Source organism: Geotrypetes seraphini, chromosome 1 (genome assembly GCF_902459505.1).
Source record: "Geotrypetes seraphini chromosome 1, aGeoSer1.1, whole genome shotgun sequence".
Taxonomy (NCBI): domain Eukaryota; kingdom Metazoa; phylum Chordata; class Amphibia; order Gymnophiona; family Dermophiidae; genus Geotrypetes; species Geotrypetes seraphini.
The window spans coordinates 547,423,581-547,444,571 of record NC_047084.1 but is presented as its reverse complement, the minus strand read 5'-3'; the positions used below and the strand labels follow the sequence as shown (position 1 = coordinate 547,444,571).

Here is a 20,991-nt window from a genome sequence, read left to right as displayed (position 1 = left end):
AGAGGCAGCTTGGGAGCCCTGCTCCGCCCCTCTCTCTGACCGAAAGGGAACATTTAAAAGAGCACAGCGCCAAAGACGGTCAGCCGTTCGGCGCGCCGACGAAGGCGAGAGTGCGCGCCTTTGTGAAGCGCCTGCAGTGACGACAGTTGGATTCGAAAGCTAACAAAATAACAGGCTCCAATCATCAGGAGCACACCAGCACTTTACGAGAGCGATGGAGGACCCAGGATCCCAGAGGTACTTTCCGGTATACTACACAGAGTGCAATATGTACGACTACCTCCCCTTGGGAAGGCGGGAGTACATATGCAGTCGGTGTCAGGAACTGGAAAGCCTGAGGATGGAGGTCGGCAGATTGAGGGTCAGGGTCCAGGAACTGGAGGGACTGCGCACCACAGAGGAGATGAGCTGGTCAACCCAGAACACAGACGGAGCAGGCCCCATTGTGGACCAAGTGAGGGACCTCGAGAGATTCATCGAGGAGGCCTATAGGAAGGTGGAGGAACGGGACCAGCAGCTGCACAGACAGATGTCGGCAGACGAGACCCAGGATCCACAAGGCGACACCGGGGAAGGACCTAGCGGAGGAACCACGCAAGAGGAGGAGACCGCGACTCACCGGGACCCCGAGGGAGAGACACCGCACTACACCAAGGACACGGACCTGAGGCAGAGGAGTTTGCTGAGGAAAGGGAAGTCTGCTTTTGTGGTGGGAGACTCGATCTTGAGAGAGGTAGACAGTCACGTAGCTGGAGGAAGGGAGGACCGGCTAGTGACTTGTCTCCCAGGGGCCAAGACATGGAGACATCACTGATAGGATCGAGAGGATCCTGGACGGAGCAGAGACAGAGGAGACTGCGGTAATAATCCACGTCGGAACGAATGATGTGAGCCGGAGGAACTTCAGCATGACCACACTGACTGACCAGTTCAGGGTCCTGGGACGAAAGCTGAAGCGGAGCACACGGAGGATAGCATTCTCGGAGATCCTGCCTATACCGAGAGCAGATGCAAAGAGGCAGGCAGACCTCCAGGCTGTGAATGCATGGTTGAGGAGATGGTGCCAGGAGGAGGGCTTCCACTTTGTGAGGAACTGGACGTCCTTCTGGGGAAAGAGCAAGCTCTACCGGCGGGACGGCCTGCACCTGAGCACAGCGGGAACTAGACTACTGGCAGCCAATGTGAGGAAGGAGATCGAGAGAGCTTTAAACTGAGGAGAGGGGGAAAGCCGACAGCTGATCTGATGTTGACGCTTCGGACAACAGTATCCAGAACAGATGCTGAACGGGCTGACTGCAGGGAGGAAGCAGAGGGACCGGAGGATCTTATGATCAGACAGCGAGGGAAACATCAGGTAAAGGGAGCTTGCTGGGAGAAGACTAAGGGGCATGGAGACACAGGGGGACTGGGTGGCACGAGGGCGAAAGCTGAGGGCAATATAGAGGTACCACAAGGTGAGGGGGATCAAACAGAGGTTCAAGGGATGATAGCCCAGAAGGGGGCCGGTAGGGCTAGAAAACCCAGAGGAAAAGTGGGGAAGTGGGGTGGCAGGAATGTGGGGAAGCTGAAAGCTAAGAGGGTAAAGGCTGAGGGCAAAGCAGAAGCACAGGGAATGGGAGAACTGCCCGAAATCCAAGGGCAGGCTGCCCAGGTAAATACAGAGGTGGAGGAAAAACGACAGGACCTACGGGACCTGCGGTGCTTATACGCAAATGCAAGAAGCCTAATGGCCAAGATGGGTGAACTAGAAGTCGTGGCCAAGGGGGAGGACCTAGATATAATTGGAATTGCAGAAACCTGGTGGACAGAGGAAAATCAATGGGATGTGGCGCTGCCGGGGTACAAGCTCTACAGGAGGGACAGGACCCACAAGAAGGGGGGAGGCATAGCACTATATATAAAGGACTCTATCCACTCGGTCGGGATGGATATGGCAACGAAGGCAGAGGGGCTGGAATCGCTATGGGTCAAATTGCCGGGAAACAAGGGTGCAGGCATAAAACTGGGGCTGTACTATCGCCCACCTGGTACGCCAGAAGGAGTCGGACACGACTTGGAAGCGGAACTGAGACAGGAATGCAGGACTGGAAGTGTAACAGTGATGGGGGACTTCAACTACCCGGGAATAGACTGGAGTACGGGTCACTCCAACTGCACTAGGGAAACAGGATTTGTAAAAGCTGTGAGGGACTGCTTCATGGAGCAACTAGTCAAAGAACCGACGCAAGGGGGTGGTACTCTTGACCTCATCCTAAATGGATTAGGGGGGCCAGCAAGAGGGGTAGAAGTGGGAGGACCACTAGGCAACAGTGATCACAACGCGATCAGATTCACATTAGAAAGGGGGACACCCATAGTAAGGAGGACCGCAACAAATGCGCTCAACTTCAAGAAAGGGAACTATGTTGCTATGAGGGAAATGGTGGGGAGGAAGCTCAGAAACATCTTTAGGATGGAGACTGTGGGAAGCGCCTGGACCCTATTCAGGGACACCCTGCAGGAAGCACAAAGAATGTACGTCCCCAGTTTCAGGAAAGGCTGCAAGAACAAGCGATCAAAGGACCCGGTTTGGATGTCAACTGAAGTAAAGAGGGCAATAAATGACAAAAAAGTATCCTTCCGGAGATGGAAAAAGGACCCAACGGAGGAAAATCACCAGGCACACAGGAAATGCCAAAAGGAATGCCACCGAGAGGTTAGAAAAGCGAAAGGGGAATACGAAGAGGGGCTGGCCAGGGAGGCGAAAAACTTCAAGGCATTCTTCAGTTACGTAAAGGGGAAGCGACCAGCGAGAGAGGAGGTGGGGCCATTGGACGATGGGGATAGGAAGGGAGTGATTAAGGAGGATAAAGAGGTAGCTGAGAGGTTGAACACGTTCTTCTCGTCGGTTTTCACAAGCGAAGACACATCTAAAATACCGGACTCAGAGGAGCTCATGAGTGGGGAACAGGCTGAAAAATTGGAGCACATAGAGGTAAGTAAAGAGGATGTCCTCAAACAGATAGACAGGTTAAAATGCGGTAAATCACCGGGCCTGGACGGGATCCACCCAAGGGTTCTGAAGGAACTAAGACAAGAAATAGCGGGTACAATCCAGCATGTTTGCAACCTATCCTTGAAAACTGGTGAGGTACTAGAGGACTGGAAATTGGCGAATGTCACACCTATCTTCAAGAAGGGATCGAGGGGTGACCCCGGGAACTACAGGCCGGTGAGCCTGACTTCAATTATAGGGAAGATGGCGGAAGCTATGATCAAGGACGGCATTTGCGAGCACATCGAGAGGAATGGCCTACTGAGAACAAGCCAGCACGGATTCTGTAAGGGAAGGTCGTGCCTAACGAACCTTCTGTACTTCTTTGAGGGAATAAGCAGTCGGGTGGACAATGGGGAACCCATAGACATCATTTACCTCGATTTTCAAAATGCTTTCGACAAGGTGCCACATGAAAGGCTGCTTAGGAAGCTGTGGAATCACGGGGTGGGAGGGGATGTGCACAGATGGATCAAGCACTGGTTGTCGGGTAGACTGCAGAGGGTCGGAGTGAAGGGCCAGTATTCTGACTGGCGGGGAGTCACAAGCGGTGTGCCACAGGGATCGGTGCTGGGGCCGTTACTCTTCAACATATTTATCAATGACCTGGAAAAGGAGGCAAAGTGCGAGGTTATAAAATTTGCAGACGATACCAAACTGTGCGGCAGAGTTAGGTCCAGGGAGGAGTGTGAGGACCTGCAAAGGGACCTGGACAAGCTGGAAGACTGGGCAAACAAATGGCAAATGCGCTTTAACGTGGAAAAATGCAAGGTCATGCATATAGGGAAAAAGAACCCGTTGTTCAACTACAAATTGGGGGGGGCATTGTTGGGAGACAGCAGACTTGAGAGAGACTTGGGTGTGCTGGTGGATGCATCACTGAAGCCATCTGCACAGTGCGCAGCAGCCTCGAAAAAAGCCAACAGGATGCTGGGCATCATAAAGAGGGGCATAACAACCAGGACGCGGGAAGTCATCATGCCATTGTATCGAACGATGGTGCGTCCACATCTGGAATACTGCGTTAAGTATTGGTCGCCGCACCTCAAGAAGGACATGGCGGTACTTGAGAGAGTCCAAAGGAGAGCAATGAAACTGGTAAAAGGGCTGGAACACTGCCCATACGCCGAGAGGTTGGATAGGCTGGGGCTCTTCTCTCTGGAAAAAAGGAGGCTCAGGGGAGATATGATAGAGACCTTCAAGATCATGAGGGGCATAGAGAGGGTGGATAGGGACAGATTCTTCAGACTGAAGGGGACAACAAGTACGAGGGGGCATTCGGAGAAACTGAAGGGAGATAGGTTCAAAACAAATGCAAGAAAGTTTTTTTTCACCCAAAGGGTCGTGGACACTTGGAATGCGCTACCGGAGGAAGTGATCAGGCAGAGTACGGTACAGGGATTCAAACAGGGATTGGACGGATTCCTGAGGGATAAAGGGATCGTGGGATACTGAGGGAGGAGCTGGGATGTAACACAAGTATAGAAAGCTAACCAGGTAATAAGTATAGAAACCCAACCAGGTCGTGCATGTGCAAGACCGGAGGGTTTTGGACTTCGATGGGAAGATAGGACTTCAATGAGAAACCAAGGTGGCAAGGGAGCCCCTTCTGGTGATTCAGACAGGTCGTGACCTGTTTGGGCCGCTGCTGGAGCGGACTGCCGGGCAGGATGGACCTATGGTCTGACCCGGCGGAGGCACTGCTTATGTTCTTATGAGACCCAGTTTCTCCAATATCTCAGCGTATGAAAGGTTTTCCATCCCCTTTATCAGACGCATCGCTCTCCTCTGAACCCTCTTGAGTAACGCCATGTCCTTCTTAAGGTACGGCGACCAATATTGGACGCAGTACTCCAGATGCGGACGCACCATCGCCTGATACAATGGCAGGATAACTTCTTTCGTTCTGGTTGTAATACTCTTCTTGATTATGCCTAGCATTCTGTTTGCCTTCTTAGCGGCCGCTTCGCACTGTGCCGTTGGCTTCATTGTCATGTCCACCATTACCCCCAAGTCCCTTTCTTGGGTACTCTCATTTAATCAAAAATAAGCCCCTCACATTCAATAATGTCAAAATAATATGATAATCAAAAAATGAAAAAGCAAAAAAGTATAAATGTCAGGAATAGACTTATAAACAATTTACAAAACTTTATTCATTTCAGGAATATTATAATATGAAAAGTATCATTAACTTAATAAGACTATTATAAAATCGGTATAAAAATATATAAAAGACTCAAGCCCCACTAGTAAAAAATGTAAGCTTCATGATCATGAAAGAAAAAGGGATCCCAATGGCAAAAGTTTCCACCCTTTAAACACTATTAAATCTAAAAAATATAATCTATAAACCAAGAAAAGTACTCAGAAGCAAAAGCATCTATAGTGGAATAAATAGATACAATTTTAAATGTATAAAACAAACATGTATGGTAGCATAACAGCTTAAAAGATGCAAAAACGATTACATTCAATAAGAATTACAAACAGAGCAAACACAAGCAAAAAAAGCACATGAAAGGGTCACCTGACAATCAAGTGAAAATATCGTGTAAAAATAAAGAGTTCAATCAGGTAAAGAGTGAAAACAAGTTCAGGCAAAATCCAAACAAAAAAAGTTTAAAGCAAATGTCCTGAAAGCAAAGCAAGTCCAAAAAAAAAGAAACAAAGAAAGAAACAAAATCCTTAGAATCCTAGGACTGAAAATCCTGATCATGAAGCTTACATTTTTTGCTAGTGGGCTTGAGTCTTTTATATATCTTTATACCGATTTTATAATAGTCTTATTAAGTTAATGATATTTTTCATATTATAATAATTCTGAAATGAATAAAGTTTTGTAAATTGTTTATAAGTCTATTTCTGACATTTATACTTTTTTGCTTTTTCATTTTTTGATTATCATATTATTTTAACGTTATTGAATGCGAGGGGCTTATTTTTGATTCGACCAGTTTTTGCCCTTCTTATTTGTATACTAATATTTTCTCTCTCTTTGTCTTGGTTGTTTATATACTCTCATTTAATAACATCCCTCCCATCGTATAGTTGTACCTCGGGTTTCTGTTTCCCACATGTAATACTTTACATTTCTCAACGTTGAACTTCATCTGCCATCTCGTCGCCCATTCCCCTAGTTTGTTCAAGTCCCTTTGCAATTCTTAGCAGTTCTCTTTAGTCCGAGCTTCACTAAATAGTTTGGTGTCATCTGCAAATTTTATTATTTCGCACTTTGTCCCTGTTTCTAGATCATTTATGAATATATTAAATAGCAGTGGCCCGAGCACCGAGCCCTGTGGGACCCCACTCGTGACCCTCCTCCAGTCCTAGTAGTGGCCCTTCACTCCTACCCTCTGTTTCCTATCTGCCAACCAGTTTCTGATCCATCTATGTACGTCTCCTTCCACCCCATGGTTCTTCAGTTTCCGGAGTAGGCATTCATGGGGCACCTTGTCAAAGGCTTTTTGGAAATCTAGATATATGATGTCTATGGGGGTCTCCTTTGCCATCCGTTTGTTAATTCCTTCGAAGAAATGCAATAAGTTCGTTAGGCACAATCTCCCCTTGCAGAAACCATGTTGGCTGGTTATCAGAAGTTTGTTTTCTTTCAAAATGTTCATCGATGTTTTCTTTTATCAGTGCTTCCGCCATTTTCCCCAGAACCGAGGTCAGACTCACCGGTCTGTAGTTTCCCGGGTCACCTCTTGATCCCTTTTTAAAGATGGGCGTAACGTTGGCTATCTTCCAGTCCTCCGGGATCATGCCTGTTTTCAGGGATAAATTGCAAATTTGCTGCAGTAGTTCCACTGTCTCCTCCTTTAATTCCTTCAGAACCCTTGGATGGATTCCATCCGGACCTGGGGATTTGTCAGTTTTTAGTTTTTTTATCTGCCTGCATACATATTCAAGGCTCACTTCCATGGAAGTTAATTTTTCTGCTTTATTTCCATTGAAGAATTGCTCAGGTTCCAGTATGTTGGATGTGTCTTCGTTTGTGAATACAGATGAAAAGAACATGTTAAGTCTTTCTGCTACTTCTTTCTCCTCCTTCACCACTCCTTTCCTGTCTCCGTCGTCCAGCGGTCCCACCTCCTCCCTAGCTGGTTGCTTCCCTTTAACATATCTAAAGAACGGTTTGAAATTTTGTGCTTCCTTGGCTATTGATTGTAGTTCCTCCTGCCTTTTCACATCTGCCCTCGGTACTGGTAGGATCTCTGAGAACGCTATCTTTTGGGTCCTTATCTTCAGCTTCCTTCCCAGAATCTTGAACTGTTTTATCAGCGTGCTTCTTCTGTAGTTTCTTCTGCTGACATCGTTCTTCCCGATGTGGATCATTACTGTGGTCTCTTCCGTCTCCGCTCCTTCCAGGATCTTTCCAATTTTGTCCACGATGTCCTTGGTTCTCGCTTCTGGGAGGCAGGTCACCAGTCAATCCTCTCTCCCTCCTGCTATGTGGCTGTCCACATGCTTCAGGATCGAGTTTCCCACTAGGATCGCTGACTTTCACTTCTTTTAGGTTTCGCTTCTGTCTCAGGTCAATGTCCTTGGTGTGCTACGCTGCTTCCTCTCCTGGGCATCGACTAGCCATTTTCTCCCCCTCGTGCGATGTTCCTCTGTGGGTGTCTTCTATGAGGTCATCTGCTTCTTGTTCTCCCTTCCATGTTGGTGTTGGTGTAACTTCATTGTTTATTTGAAGTTCGTTTTCTTCCACTCTCCTCCTGTAGGCTTCCTCAATTTATTTCTCGAGTTCCCTGACCTCCTCCTCAATGTGTCTCTCATTCATGAAGTCTATAGCTGTCCTGATTGGGTCCTCTGTAGTGTGAAGTCCTTCTAGCTCCTGTATCTTGTCCTCTAGTCGCTTTACTTCCTTCTTCAAGCTTTCCAGCTCCTGGCACTGACAGCATACATATGACAGTCTGTGCAAAACACTGGAAAGCTCATCTTCTGGTTTCCCTCTGCTTCCATTGTCATACTCTCTCTCTCTCTCTCTTTGCCTGCTGCTGGTGTCCTTTCTCTCTCTCTCTGCCTGCTTCTGGTGTCCTCTCTCTCTCTCTGCCTGCTGCTGGTGTCCTCTTTCTCTCTCTCTCTGCCTGCTGCTGGTGTCCTCTCTCTATCCCTCTCTGCCTGCTTGCTGTCCTTCCCTGGTGTCCTTGGGTGTAGTGACTTGGCCCTTCTTGAGGCCCTTCGCAAAGGTGCTTTCGCTAAGGCGAGCGCCGAATGGCCGTGCGCCGTTGGCTCCTCCCCTTTTAAGGGGGAGCTTCGAGTCTGCTTCAGTGGATTTTCTCCTCTCTCCCTCCTCTGCTTGACTTCACCTGCCTGCCCTGAACTCAGGCAAGCTGGATCTTCAAAAGCTGTGCAGCGTTGGCTCCTCCCCTTTTAAGGGGGAGCTTCGAGTCTGCTTCGGGTGATGTCAGGGAGTGGGCGGAGCTACCTCTCGCCTCAGCCCCTCACCCTCTGCCTTCTCTCTGCTCCCTCGTGCCTTCTTCGGTGGATTTTCTCCTCTCTCCCTCCTCTGCTTGACTTCACCTGCCTGCCCTGAACTCAGGCAAGCTGGCAAGCTGGATCTTCATTTTGGAATCAAGGCAGTTTGACATCTAATTTTGTTGCCATTCCTCACAGATAAAAATTCTGGGTGGCATGATCTCCCATTTTGTTCTAAGTTGAAAGTATTTTCTACTTACTTTGGATAATTTTAAATGACCATACAGCAGAGCTTGCAACCATAATCAAGGCCAGTAGACTGTTGTGGTATTGTTTCTTTTTTCATTCAAAAATTCCTTTTCCTTTGCATGTTTAATTTTTATTAGTTCATTTCCAATTTCTGTCATCACGCCTTTGTTTCTTATTATTTTGGCAGGATAATTTGACATTTTCCCTTATGGCTAACATGCTCAAAAATATAAAGGATTGCTTTGCCTCGCAGTGCCGAATAATCGGCTAGGTTAACACATGCAGGCTTAATAAAGCATGGGCCCAAATGCATATTATTATGCTAAACTATTGCTACAAATTAATTAATTTTATTTAAATTAGCTCTTTAATTATAGCAATAGTTAGCAAATACAAAAATATTGTGCTTGCAAAATAATTAATATATTAGGAAATTTGTCTTTTTTATTTCTTTTCCTACTCTTGGATAAACTAAACCTTAAGTTTATATACCGCATCCTCTCCTTAAAGAAAAAGTTTGGCACGGTTTACAGGAACGTTAAAATAAGGAAGAGAAAACATAAAAAGAATTAGTGATTATAAAGAGGGTAGAGAGATTTACATTTTTGAGAATAACCAAGTTTTCAGATGCTTACGGAATAATTGGAGGGAGCCCAGATTCCACAGCAGGGCAGGAAGGTTATTCCAAAGCTCAGTGAATTTGAAGAAAAGAGATTTCCCCAATTTTCCAGGATAGATGACGCCTTTTAACGAGGAGAAAGATAGTTTAAGTTTTTGTGTGGATCTGGTAGTGAGTGTCAAGTCTTGAAGAATTCCAAGATAGTGGAATTAGGGGAGGAAGATTGCCATATTTCTGAGCTGTAGGCTTTCTCTTGTAGGGCTCCTTTCTTGGAATTGAAGAGTTAGGAATTTCTATGAAATATTCTACATGTTTCTCCCCTGTTCTCTCCACTCCTTCCTGCCCACCATAGTCCTCCCTACCCTCTTCTAACCCCTTCCTCTATAATGTTGCCTAGAGCTTGTATAGGTATGTGTGACGCACAAATGGAAGAAATAAATAAAAATGTAGGATCTTGAATGTTAGGCAGGCACATTTAAAATGAACCCTAGAAATTACTAGAAGCTAGTGAAGTTTTGACAGAAGCGGGGGAAACATAATCAAATTTACTTTTTGCAAAGATCAACCTAGCCGCAGTGTTCTGGATCCGCTGAAGTCTTTGAAGACTTTTCTTAGTTAGGCTTAGATAGGTGGAGTTACAATAGTCCAGTCTGGAAAGAATGATCGATTGTACCAGGACAGCAAAATGTTGTTGGTGGAAGCAGGATCTCACTTATCTCAACATGTAAAGACTAAAGAAACATTTTACTTAACTGGGATTTTGCACAAAGCCAAAGACACAACATTTTGCAATGGCTAATGTGAGGAGTTTACATATGTTTCAGCAAAAATAAGTAAATAGATCACAAACAGCTCTATGAAAGAATGTTAGTAAGAAAATCAATTTGTCCCTAAAGTGAACTTCTCAGGCTTTTTGCACAACTCCGTTCACATCTAATAGAGGGCCAAGTAAAGCCAAATAAATAGCAAACAGATATTTTGAGGTACATTAATGTAGTGTTTGTGAAACTTACCAAGTTTACTTCCAGGTCTATAGTTAGAAGATTGTAAATTGAAGACAAGGCCCAACAACAGCTGATAGCGTTATTTGAGAGATTTCTTCTGTTTTTGTTTTTTTAAATCTGATTATCATAAGGATGAAATGTTCAGTATGGTCATACTGTTCAGTGTGTTTAATATGATGCAGTTTTTATAAAATCTTTAGTGAAGTAAAAAAATGACAGCACATTAATACCGATTTTCTATGTATTAGAAATTTCAAATTGTTCTCAAAAATAAAGATGTCTTCTCCTTTTCTAGGTATGGGCATTTTTCTGGAATAAATCGTAAAGTCCAGCTAACTTATCTCCCTCATGGCTGTCCAAAAACATCTAGTGAAGAGGAAGGTATTTTTTATTTTTATGTATTTTGGGGTTTAGCTCATGTGTCTACTATAGGTGTTGGAAATATTCAGGTATTTTAGGTATTTCTTTATCTCTGGAAGGCTTACAATTTGTACTTGAGATAATGGAAGGTTAAGTATATCATTGGGATTTGAATATTGGCCTTTCAGGTTATCAAATCCAAAAAAAGTGGGGATGGAACAGTACACAACCACCAGGGATATATAAACAAAATGGAGTCACAATGGCCAGAAATTCTTCCCAAAAGTTTTTTTTTATTAACTTGGCACGACACCGACCTTTTCAGGTTCTCAGCCTGCTACTTTAATCTTGAACAGTTGCAATTGTTTGGTTATAATAGTGAAGATATAAAAGAAGCTACAGAGGCCCTGATGTTCTAAACCTACCGTGCATTTAACAATCAACGCTAAACCAGTTCTAATCGGTTTAGCATCGAAGTATTTTACCTATCTATGCTCATAATGATTCACTGTGGTCTTTTCCGGCTTCATATCAGCCTCTGACTCTGCTAATGTAGTACAACAAGGTCATTAATATTAAAACGAGCACTCTGAGCAATGCCCTAATACTGCATGGCAATGCACTAAATGAAGCGCCAACCTTTAATGAGCCAAAAATTACCAACAGGTCTAGAGGTGCCAGTAGTGTGTTAAATGTGCGCCTTGTTTATGTGTATCAGCGTAAACCGTGAAGTCTGGGCTGCAGATTCTAGAAATTGAAATAACAGGATACATTTTTTATATAGAGGGCATATATGTGTTTATTATAAATGTGTCTTTCAAGTGCGTGTTAAAGGCACGTCTCATATGTTGTTAAAAGCTGTCGAGTGCATGAGATATGACAGTTCAAAAAGGCACACCTATGATTGATGCTCATGCATAACTACGACCAAGCTTTTCCTAGCACATGTGTACATTTTTGCCTCTATCCATGAACTATTCTGCGCATTGTGACGCTGCCGGGCCCGTGGGTACGCTCGGCTCCGGTCAGCGCTCAGAATAGCCTGCGTCCGACGCACTTCCAGAGAAGGCTAGAAGTCCTGCTGGGCACACAGTTCAATGAAGAATCAAAAAAGATTCAAAACAGTCAATTTCAAATGAAAATAAAGTCCCACTTTATTGTGGAAATCAATTTTGAACAGGGTTCAGTTCATTCTTTTCCATAAACATAAGAAAACAGGAAAAAGTAAAATTGAGTTGAAAAACAAACAAACAACTCACACCTTTCTAGCCGGTGTCACAGGTAAGTAACCGAGTGTAGTCTTAATCGTTCTGCCTTTGCAAACAGGCAGTAACAAACTGTCACACTTCCTTTATCAAATAAAGACAGTGTTGTGTCCAAGTCCAGATGGAAGCTGGCTTGGCTCCAGCCAACTTAACAGTAGTTGGTGGGGGAGGGGAGTAGCTGAATCCACTAATTATACTCTGTAAGAAACAGAATGCCACAAATGGCCCCACAATCCCAACCTAGGATATTGTGTGGATTCTTCCCCAAACTACCTCCCAGGTACAAAATCACAATTGTAGCTTTTCTTGCTTTCAAAAACAAAAACAGTCCAGCACAATTAAACCTAACAAAAAGGTTTCCAGCTCCAGGCACCTTTCAAGGAGCTCAGCACTGCTCCCTTACTGCTCACAGGTGCAAACAGGTTCCCCAGAAAGAAGCCAAAAGTTTGCTAGCATGAGCATACAAAAAAGGAAAAGAAAACCAGCAAAGGTACTTAGCTCTCTTCCATAGGGCAAGCCTCAGAATTCATGGCAGTTTCTACACAGTCCATGGGTTCTGGTTCAGCTAGCTGGTTGGCCTCAGGGACAGGGGCTGGATCCACCATCTCAATGTCCTGGCAAAGTTGAGGTTCAGGAGAGCTATCCTGAAAGCCTCCTTCCTGGGCTGGCCCAGGGTAGACTGACTGCTTCCTCCTCAGTGCAGCCTCAAGAGCATTGAGGCGGCCACGCCCTGTTCTAAGAGGGGGAGGGGCAGCCTGCAGCTTCTGCCTATGTTTCCCAGTGATCCTCATTAAACTCTGCAGCTGGGAGTTAGCTAAGTGAGTAGACTGATTCTGAGGCTGTTCCTGGCTGTTACCCTCATAGTCCTCACCTCCCCAGGGTTCTGTGAGCTGGGCTTTGAATGGGAATTCAGAATTTTCCCTACCACTGGTGTCTAGCCTGTCACAATGGTCAGCCCTCTTTAAAGTCAGCCTAGGGTTAGGCAAAGCCTTTTCTGCCACAAGCCGAGCCTTAGGGCTAGGGTTGTGACAGCATGTGTCTGTTACTTTCTCCTACAATTGGATGGAATTACGGCAGACCTCCACAAACCTCATTTGCATGTGAAGTTGTTTGAATATTGATCGTCGATTTCATATCGGACAATTTACCAGCACCACAGTTACCCACAGGATTTTAACCATCATTTTAGAGCATCAGGGCCATAGAGTTTTGTAACTGTACTGTCATTTTTATGTGTAAACATTTTGAGTGAGTTTGATATGTAGCTTTTTATGCTGATTTAGATTGCATTAGGAGGTGTCAACTATGTACTGAGATCCTGTTTTTGTAGCCATCAGAAAAAGAAACTACATTTGACGATCTTTCTGAAATATTTGACCGCACATAGATACCTAAGAACTGCCATGCTGGGTCACACCAATAGTCCATATAGCCCAGCATCCTGCTTTTTAACAGTGTTTGTGTCGTGGATTGGCCACTATCAGAATCCCTAAATACAATAAGGTTCTATTCTGTGCTCTCTACACTCAAGGATAAGTAGTATCTTTCCCCCACATCTACTGTAATAATGATTTGTGGATTTTTCTTCAGGAATATTATATACATTTGCACAACAGTAACATAAGAAGAATGATTTTGAAAAGTTAGAATTTAACCAAAAGCAATACCTTTTTATTGGACTAACTCAATTCATTTTATGATGAGCTTCGAAGGTAACCTTTCTTCTTCAGATCAGAAATAAACAAATATTGACAAATATCAGTATATATAAGGAAAACTTGAAAGCATCCTAGGAAGAGGGGAGGGATGGGTGGGTGAGCAGGAGACAGAGATGTGGCAAAGCAGTTTTAAATGTCTTTGTAGTGGGAACGGAAGCCAAGATCTTTTAAGTCCTGTCTGGTAGGTGTCAAAATATTTTATCATTTTAATTTCAAAGGTTTTACGTTCTTGGATTGTCTTAAAGTTCCCTTTTAGAATTTTTACCATAAAATCATTGGTACAGTGGTCAATTTTCCCAATGTGTTGCCTGACAGGTGACATCCTGGTTGGTATTGCAATTTTTAAAATGATAACTATGTAAGTTGATTCTGGTCTTTAGCATTTGGCTTGTTTAACCTTTTTGCACTGTATACCACTTTAGAAGATGAATATGTGAAGAATCCCTTTATGCTGAATGTTTTTCCCATATGAATGACCGTGGGATCCTTTGAGATGAGCTTGTTTTTTTTACCAATTTTTGTTTCAGATTAGGTGGCTGATGGAAGGCCAGCATAGGTGAAGCTGGGAATATTTATTTTATTAATTCATCTTCCTGGAGTAGTGGTTGTAGATCTTGTACAATTTTTCTTAGTTTTTACAGCTCTGGATTGTATGTCACTTCCAAGGGTGGTCCTATCTGTTTTCTTGTAGTGTAGTAAGTTTTCTCTGGGTGTTTTAAGGGTTTAGGCAATATCCTTGAAGATTTTAGGGTTGTATCCTTTTTGTTTGAAGGATTCAGTCAGGGTCTTTAGGTGTTTATCTCTGTCTCTTGGGTCAGGGCAGATGCTGACCCCCTTGGTAGTGACAGACCTTCAGCTTCCTCAATCTACAAGTTCAGTGAAATGTCTCGCCTGCCCTTCCGAGTCATTTAGACCCATCGGCTTGACATCATGTATAACTAAAAGAACTTATGTCATCTTTGGTGATGCAAATGGACAAGAAAAGGCTCAACAATTTCTGGTTAAAGATCCTGCAAACTGGAGAGATGATTCAAGTTACTAATAGTTGGAGCAGTCAGTATCATCAATAACAGTAGTCAATGACTCCACTGAAAGAGCAACTACCTTAATGCAGAGTATATGGTAATTCAAGTCTCACAAAGAATGAGGAGCAGAAACAGCTCCTCCTTCGCCTTTTTTCTCCAAAGCCACACTGATGAATACTGACTGAATATAGGACCACCGTTCTGCATTTACACATAACAAACATTTTGTATTTACTGTGGAATGACATTAGTTACTTATCACTTAGCACTGAACAATGCATTATAAATCATTAGGCCAACAAACTTATTTTCTGCATTTGCTCATAATTCAGATTTAGATGGAAAATTAATATAAATTCTGTACTTGAATCTTACTGTATGTGTTAAAAATCATTAAGCGACTTCTAAATGTTCACCAACAGGCTTCTAATTTGGCACAATTAACAATGGCCAGACAGAGAACAAAAATAGACTTGTGGAGGTCATATCCCATGAACTTGATTTTTTTGAACCACCCTAGAGAACATATATAAGCATTTATGTTACATATGTTTTATAAAGGTAACATATGTTATCCCAGGACAAAAGCAGGCAGGTATTCTCACATATGGGTGACGTCATCGAAGTTTCGAGTTGCCCGCACCGTGCATGCGCGATTACCTTCCCACCCAGCACAGGGCGCGTCTCCTCAGTTCTCAGTTTTCCGCGGAGCCGAGAAATCCATCTTTGACTCTTTGCGTTTAACTTCATTCACTTTATGCCTTCTCTCAACCACGGTTTGTGTTTTTTTCTTCACGAATCACTGTTTTATTTTATTTTTTTAATTTTAGTTAAAAAAACAAACAAACATTTTTTCTTCTTCTGTTCGTTTTCCGGGACAGGTCGCTTGGCGCAGCCCGAGGGCTTCGACTTTGCGGCAGCTATTTTTCCGTCTATGTCCCAGCCTGCTAAAGGCTTTAAGAGGTGTAGCAAGTGTCAGCTCGCGATCTCTCTCACGGACCCTCACAGACGCTGCCTCAAGTGCCTTGGGCCGAAACATCATCCTAGGTCGTGCCTGCCTTGCCAAACACTTCAGCCTCGTGCTTTCAAGCGTTGCTGCATTCTGGTGGACAAGCTTTTCGAGATGGAGTCTCCTACTGATCCCTCGACTTCGAAAGCGTCTTCGGCCTCGACTTCCATCGAGGCTCTGTCTGCGTCTACTGCTTCCACCTCGAGCCTCATCAGACCCTCGTCGTTTGCAGCAGCTCTTGCTTCGACATCATCTGTTGTATCTTCCCCTGTTTCCTCAGGTCAGATAGCTCAGCAGTCGGTTCCACCGGTGGTGATTAAAGTGTCCAAGACTTCTAAGCCAAAAACACTCACACTACCTCGAAGGAACCTCCATCCAAAGCAGGTGGTCCAGTTTCAGACACGGATCCATCCTTGCCGGCTTCTTTCCAGACCATGTTAGAGAAGCAGTTTATTCAGTTCCTTACTAACATGGGACCTAAACTGCTTCCTCTTATCCAGCCTGGGCATTCAGCAGACTCCTGCGAGGTCGAGCCACTTCCTTTGCCCCAGTCTGTGATTCCACACTCTTTGCAGGGAGCAGAGTCTTTGCGAGTGTCTGGTCTGCCATCTAAGCACGAAAAGCAAGGAACAGATTCTTTGCTCGTGCCAAGAGAATTCTCACACTCTAAATAAGGAGCAGAGTCTTTGAGAGTGCATCGAGGTTCCTTCACCAAGCCTCTGGAGCTTCGATCTACAGCCTCTAGCCCTATTCATATATCGGCATCAGCTGCTTATGTCTCAGAGGCAAAATCTCCTCGATCCTCGAGATCTGGTTCTAGACTGTAACCGGCAACCTCAAGGCAATAGGTCTTGGGTCACCGGTTCAAGAAAATAACTCTTGTGAGTCACTGCGGGCTGCACATGGAGAGAAAAAAAAAAAAGAAACATTCAGAGCAAGAAACACCACCGCACCAGGTGAGTACTTCCACAAAAATACTTGAAATTCATTTTTCTCAAATCAAAAATATAAACAGGAACCTTGTCAAGATGGTTTCTGTACATGCGAATAATCCCAAAATGAATACTGCAAAACTACTGTATAAGCCAATAGTCTCTGAGAGTATCTCAGGTAAAAATAGTCCAAATGTATTCAACAAAGAAAATCTTTCTTTGAGCAGAGCAAAGTCCACTTTCAATCCACAGTCCATGAACTAAGCAGAAAAGAAAAATAAACTCAAAAACCAAAAACAAACTTCAGGGCTGTACAAACTCAGCCTGAGTCAGTGCAATCGCGCTGACCTTCTCAGCAGCTGTAGTGCTGGTCAGACATTGTGCTCCGTGTGGTAACAATTCTGCCAATAACAGGCTCTCTATCCCACCACAATGAACACGGGGCAAACCCCACTGCCCGTGACTGAAACAGTCCACTTCCCTCACCAGGTAAAGAAAAAAAACCCAGTAACCTTCAAGAAATACAAATACCAAAAATAAGTCATTGCACAGTTCTTATAAGCGTTTCTCCCCTCTTCAGATATCACAGGGTTATCAAATACTTGTAAGCAATCTGGACAAGTCAGACTTCAGGTACTCACCCAAGCATAAGCAGTTACTTGCTTTTCATACAGCATACTTCCATGGGTAGGACCTCATCTGGCAACTCAGCATTTGTCTCAGGGTCAAGCTCCATATCCTGAGATTCCTCCAGCAAACTAAGAGGCACTTCCTCACCAGCCTCTGCGAGCTCCATAGATTCTGGAGGTTGACTGTTATCCAGAGCTCTCAGCCCTGAGCGCTGTGGCCTGTCCTCTCCCTGTTCCTGCTACTTCTATCTCTCTAACAGTTTAGTTCTTAGGGAAAGCAGCCTGCAGCCCCGCCCCAAATCCTCAGGTGGAAATGATTTCCGGGCAATTATCCTAGGATTCTGTGGGGGATGGGAAACCTGCATTTCTGCTCACCTGCTCCCTCTACAGTTCAAGGAAGGAAAGTCATCAACTGACTCAAATTGTGGTTTAAATCGGGCTATATGAGTAGAGCCTGTTAGACCTATGCACTGCTCTGGGGACACTCCTAGCAGGCATAGGCTGCATACCACAAGACACAGTTCTCACCACCATTCGAGGCCTTCATCGAGGCAGCCTTCCAGGCATCGTTCTTCTTCTCAGGACATACCATCTTCCTCGAAGCCTCGATCTACTCCAATCTTGACCAGACCACCGACTCCTCATTCGGGGTCTCTGATGCCGGACCTTGAGGATGTTCCGGTCTCGATTGCCTTGTCCAAGTCACCAGGTTCCTTTATGCCTTTTTCCATTAAGAAGCTTCTTCTTCGACACAGGCTGCCTTGACGTCCTCGAGTCCTTCTCGAAGCAAAGCATTGGCAGATCAGCTGTCTTTCTCATCTTTCCTGCGACAGATGGCTGTAAACTTGGATGTTCAATTGGATACTGGTTCCAAATATTCTAAGGAGTATCTAGAAGTCATACATCTTCCTCAACCTCCTGCAGAGTGTCTTAAGCTTCCACTTCATAAGCTTTTGAATCAGACTTTTGCTCGATGCATGGAGACACCTTTTTCCATCCCATCTCATCCCATTCCTGTTCCAGGAAAATTGGACTCTAGGTATAAAACTGTGCATCGCAAAGGGTTTGACAACTCACAGTTATCTCATCAATCCCTGCTTGTCGAATCCTCCTTGAAGAGATCCCATCCTTCCAAGGTCTATGCCACAGTTCCTCCTGGAAGGGAGGGGAAAAATATGGACAAATTTGGACGTCGCATCTACCAGAATGCTATGATGTCCTCTAAAGTCCTCAATTATAATTTTTATTTCATCACTTATTTTGAATTTCTTCTTTCTCTTCTACCAAAGTTTTTGGCTTATTTGGATAATCAAATGCATTTTGAGTTTCAAGAAGTCATTGCTTCTTTCTCTCAATTACGTCTGCATCTCCTCCAATCATCTTATGATGCCTTTGAGTTATCTGCCCGAGCGGCTGCTTGCTCTGTGGCTTTGTGTCATCTTGCCTGGCTTCGTACCATTGACAGGGACCCTAACCTTCAAGACCGCTTAGCTAACATTCCTTGTCGGGGCAACGACCTCTTTGATGAATCCATCGAGGCAGCCACCAAGAAATTATCTGACCATGAAAAATCATTTGCTTCTATAGTCAGACCTAAACCAAAGCCAGCTCCTGCCAAGCCTGCACGCCCTGCTGTTATCTATCAAAGGCGTTTTACTCCAAAGCCAGCTCCTTATACTCGCCCTCCTCTGAAAAAACAACAACCTCAGAAGCAACAGAAACCCAAACCTTCTGCTGCCCCTAAGGCTTCTCAGCCTTTATGACTGTTTACAACAGAGCATAACCTCCACCATTCTGTCTCTGACTCTTTTTCCCCCTATAGGAGGTCATCTCCATCATTTTTACAACCGATGGATGATAATTACATCCGACCTCTGGGTGCTTACCATAATCGGGGAAGGATACTCTCTTCATTTCACTCAAGTTCCACCGGAGCTTCCTCCAAGAGAGTATCCTTCCAATCCATCCCAGACCGCCCTTCTTCTTCAGGAAGCTCAAGCTCTGCTTCGTCTCCATGCCATCGAACCAGTTTCCTTGGAACAGCAGAACATGGGGTTTTACTCCTGTTACTTCCTTGTTCCGAAGAAGACGGGCGATCTGCGACCCATTCTGGATCTCAGGGCTCTCAACAAATTTCTAGTCAAAGAAAAGTTTCATATGTTGTCCCTGGCATCCCTTTATCCCCTTCTCGAGCAGAACGACTGGATCTCAAGGAGGCCTACACTCATATTCCCATTCATCCGGCCTCCCGTCAATACCTCAGATTTCGGGTGGGGAATCTCCACTATCAATACAGAGTACTACCCTTCGGCCTGGCCTCGTCTCCCAGAGTGTTCACCAAGTGCCTGGTAGTGGTAGCAGCAGCAGCTCTAAGGAATCATGGTCTTCAGGTATTTCCCTACCTCGACGACTAGCTCATCAAAGATTCTACATCTCAAGGGGTTATTGTAGCGACCCAATGGACTACCTGGTTTCCTACAAAGTTTGGGATTCAAATTCAACTTTCCCAAATCTCAACTTCAGCCCTCTCAGAATCTACAATTCATTGGAGCTGTTCTGGACACTGTCCAACTCATAGCATTCCTTCCACAACAATGTCTGGAAGCTGTTCTTCAACTCTGTCACACAGTGTCTTCCCGCTCTTCCATCTCAGCAAGACACATGATGGTACTTCTGGGTCACATAGCCTCCACAGTACACATGACTCCTTTTGCCAGACTTCACCTCAGAATTCCTCAGTGGACCCTGGCATCTCAATGGATGCAAGTTTGCGACCCTCCTTCTCGACACATTTCAGTCACTCCTTCCTTGAAGAAGTCTCTCCGTTGGTTGATGCTCTCTTCCAATCTTTCCAGGGGCTTGCTTTTTCAAACGCCCCCTCATCAGAAGATCCTCACGACAGACTCTTCGACCTACGCTTGGGGCGCTCATCTCGATGGTCTCCGTACTCAAGGCCTCTGGACCAGTACGGATCTTCAGTGTCATATCAATCAGTTGGAACTCAGAGCGATCCTCAAAGCTCTCCATGCTTTTCAACATCTGCTTCACGACACAGTAGTCCTCGTTCGGATGGACAACCAAGTCGCCATGTATTATGTCAACAAACAAGGAGGGACAGGGTCTGCCTCCCTTTGTCAAGAAGCTCTGGAGGTTTGGGACTGGGCAACCCAAATGCATGACCTTGCATTTCTTAGCGTTGAATCTTAGTTGCCAAATGTTTAATATGTTTGTCAGCAACATTTCTGAAGGTTTAGAAGGTATGGTTTGCTTTTTAAGAAAATACCAGGATTTATAACAGAGTGGACACTCCGGAGGGAATGGAAAACACGGTAAAGGATTTGCAAAAGTTAGAAGAATGGTCTAAAGCGTGGGTGTCCAACCCTTTGGCTTCCCTGGGCCGCATTGGTCAAAAAAAAATTTTCTGGGGCCGCACAAACATGCAAACGCTGCAGTAAGACAGAGGAGGGAGCCGGCAAGATGGTAAACACCCAGGGGCAGCAGAGGAAAACACCGCATCGCCCTCGACCGTGGCCGCACAAAAGACTTCATGGGGGCCGAATGCGGCCCTTGGGCCGCAGGTTAGACACCCCTGGTCTAAAGTCTGGCAACTAAAATTCAATGCAAAGAAGTGCATGGTGTTGCATTTGGGGAGAAATCCAAGGCAGATGAATATGTTGGGAGGTGAGAGGTTGATACATACTTGAAAGGTATTAATATAGAACT

The 20,991-nt window shown here is 44.8% G+C and overlaps 1 protein-coding gene across 10 annotated transcripts in view; it reads left to right on the top strand.

Annotated features, from left to right (window-relative positions):
• Positions 1–20,991, top strand: part of PPIP5K2 (diphosphoinositol pentakisphosphate kinase 2) — a 501,817-nt gene that overhangs the window by 211,171 nt on the left and 269,655 nt on the right. For all 10 annotated transcript variants that reach the window (XM_033929166.1, XM_033929168.1, XM_033929165.1 and 7 more), the window contains one exon: positions 10,626–10,711. In XM_033929166.1, coding sequence (XP_033785057.1) covers positions 10,626–10,711 — 86 coding nt within the window. The remainder of the gene's footprint in view (positions 1–10,625; positions 10,712–20,991) is intronic.